This window comes from Netta rufina (assembly GCF_964035555.1).
Source record: "Netta rufina genome assembly, chromosome: 2".
In the NCBI taxonomy this organism is placed as follows: Eukaryota; Metazoa; Chordata; class Aves; order Anseriformes; family Anatidae; genus Netta; species Netta rufina.
The window spans coordinates 159,050,315-159,052,695 of NC_140124.1; the positions used below are offsets into that span (position 1 = coordinate 159,050,315).

Genomic DNA, 2,381 nt, shown 5'->3' on the forward strand with positions numbered 1-2,381 from the left:
CCTCCCTGCCAAGGCAGGTTCCTTAGAGCAGGCTGCCCAGGTAGGCGTCCAGATGGGCCTTGAATATTTCCAGAGAAGGAGATCCCACAGCCTCCCTGGGCAGCCTGTTCCAGTGCTCCATCACCTTCACCATGAAGGAGTTCTTTCACATGTTGGTGCGGAACTTCCCGGGCTCAATTTTGTGGCCATTACCCCTTGTCCTATCCCCACAAAGCACTGAAAAGAGGTTGGCCAAATCCCTCTGTCTCCAGGTATTTATAAATAGTATGAATATATTTTATTGATAGTTATGATGAAAGGTCAAATACCTTAACTGCATCTCTTGTTTAAAGTATTTGGTTACTTGCTTATTTATTTTCTCTTTTTTTTGGAGACTAACAAAAGATAAAATTAATAAAGTCTTTGCTGTGTTGAATGTTTGGAAAAAAAAGTGCTGGAAGGAGCTGGCCTACATCAATTCATTTTATGGTAACAATAGATGTAGATTGCAGTGAAGGTTGACATAGAGTTTGTCTCACTATGTGTAAGAGTATAATTTGTGTGTGGAAAATTATTAATTGATGTCTGATCTCAAAGAGAAAATGTCATTGTTTATTTTGGGGAATGAAAGGAGTGCAGTTCCAGTTGTCTTGGTATAAATGTCGTGGAAGTTAAAAGGTGAGGTTGCTTTCAAGATCTCATCTAGATTGCATGCTGAGCATGAGTTATGTAAATGAATCCTTTCATCAACCCACAGAACATGTCTGTTATTCAGGTTACTTATGTATACTCTGTTACTTAACTAGTTGTAATAACAGTTGATGGTCCAGCTAGGTTTAGTGATACAGAGTCATGAGTGAGCAATAGAGAAATGTTTCTTTAGGCTAATGGCCACATCTGGAGGGGCTGTCAGAGCTGTGGGTTTTCCAGTTTGCATTGTGTGCCTCATGCCGGTGTAACCTGTGGCGCATGCATGCCATATCCTGAGTGCATTGGTTCTCCCGAAGAAGCTGCTGCTGCTGCTCTCTCAGTTGAACTCTGATTTCTTTAAGGACTTTTGAGTATTGGATGAGTCTGAGCAACTCCTGGCGCAGTTGCCGATTCTCAGCTTTTACTTGTTTGATATGCTGAATTAGAGATTGTATTGCTGCTTCTTCTGCTCTCTTGGTGAGAACCTGGATCTTCTGATGAGAGTCCACCTCACAGTCAGCTTTGGCCTGCAAAAATCTGCTCTTGATTTTGTGCATTTGTTCTGAATGCTGGATCTTTGTGACCAACAATTCCTTCTCCAGCTCTTTAATCTTTTTCATCTGTTCTAACTGCAGATCTTTGAAAGGCTGCAAGTCTTCAACTTCCTTGTTCATAAGAGAATACTTTTCCTCCATATTCATCAGATTGGTTTTTACCTCCTTTTCTTTTTCTGTATACTGCGAGATTAGCTTCTCTTTCTGCATCCAGACCTGAGACAAATCAATTTGGTTCTGGTCATTTAGTGTTATTATTAGATTCTGGCACTTCTGGCTGTGTTTTGTTATGTAGGAGAGGTAAATGTTACTCTCTTCCCGATTCCGTCGGGCTTCCTCTTCCAGGAATTTATTCTCCTGCAGGAAATACTCCACTTTTCCCATGTATGTGTTCATATGTTCAGTAAGTATTTTGTATTCCTTCTGCAAGTATGACTTCCTCTCTTGGACAAGTGTCTCCATGTCACTTATTCCTTTGGATATATCTCCATTCTTGGTTCTTACTCCTTGCTTATTTTTCCCACCACCAGTGGTGTCTTGTTTAATCCGCTTTGTAACGGATGCCATATTCCACAATGGGGTATCAAATTCTGGCAAACTGTAATGGAAAGGGAAATTATGAATTTTTAGTGAGCATTTGTGTCACATGTATGATTAACCTTGTTTTTTCTCCCCAATCATGCCATCTTACATCCTTTTGTTTTCAGTTGTTCATTACAGCAGCCAAAATGTTTGACCTAAAATTTCTCTTATCTCATCCATGTGTTGAGTTGAAGAACACAGGCACGTAATGTGCATGTGCATTTTTACATTTTTGTGTTATTTCTGTACTTTGGAGAACAAAGTCAAAGTCCACTGAGGAATTATTACATGAGTACATTCTCTGTAGGCGGAAGATCTCCTGTATAGAACTTCAGCCAGCAAGTAAGCACTGAAGGCTAAATAAAGGGATGCCTGAAGCTTACAAACATGAATGTTGATAAATTCTAAAATGTGACTGCTAGGTCATCATGCTAGACTAGAAGCTGTCTATATTAGTCTATAGAAAACATTAAGGAGAGAAATACAGATTAAGCCTTATTCTTTCATAAGGAAGGAAAAAAAGCATCTTGTGTACTACTGAAGCACAACACCTGAGTTTTCCAGAATCCTGGCACC

General features: G+C 39.8%; 1 protein-coding gene across 1 annotated transcript; it reads right to left on the minus strand.

Moving 5' to 3' along the window:
- Nucleotides 1–863: 863 nt before the first annotated feature.
- Nucleotides 864–1,790, minus strand: CCDC166 (coiled-coil domain containing 166; the record flags this gene model as incomplete). Its single annotated transcript, XM_084281714.1, has 1 exon — nt 864–1,790. One exon carries the CDS (start codon nt 1,788–1,790, stop codon nt 864–866), a length of 927 nt encoding a protein of 308 aa, XP_084137840.1.
- Nucleotides 1,791–2,381: the final 591 nt, after the last annotated feature.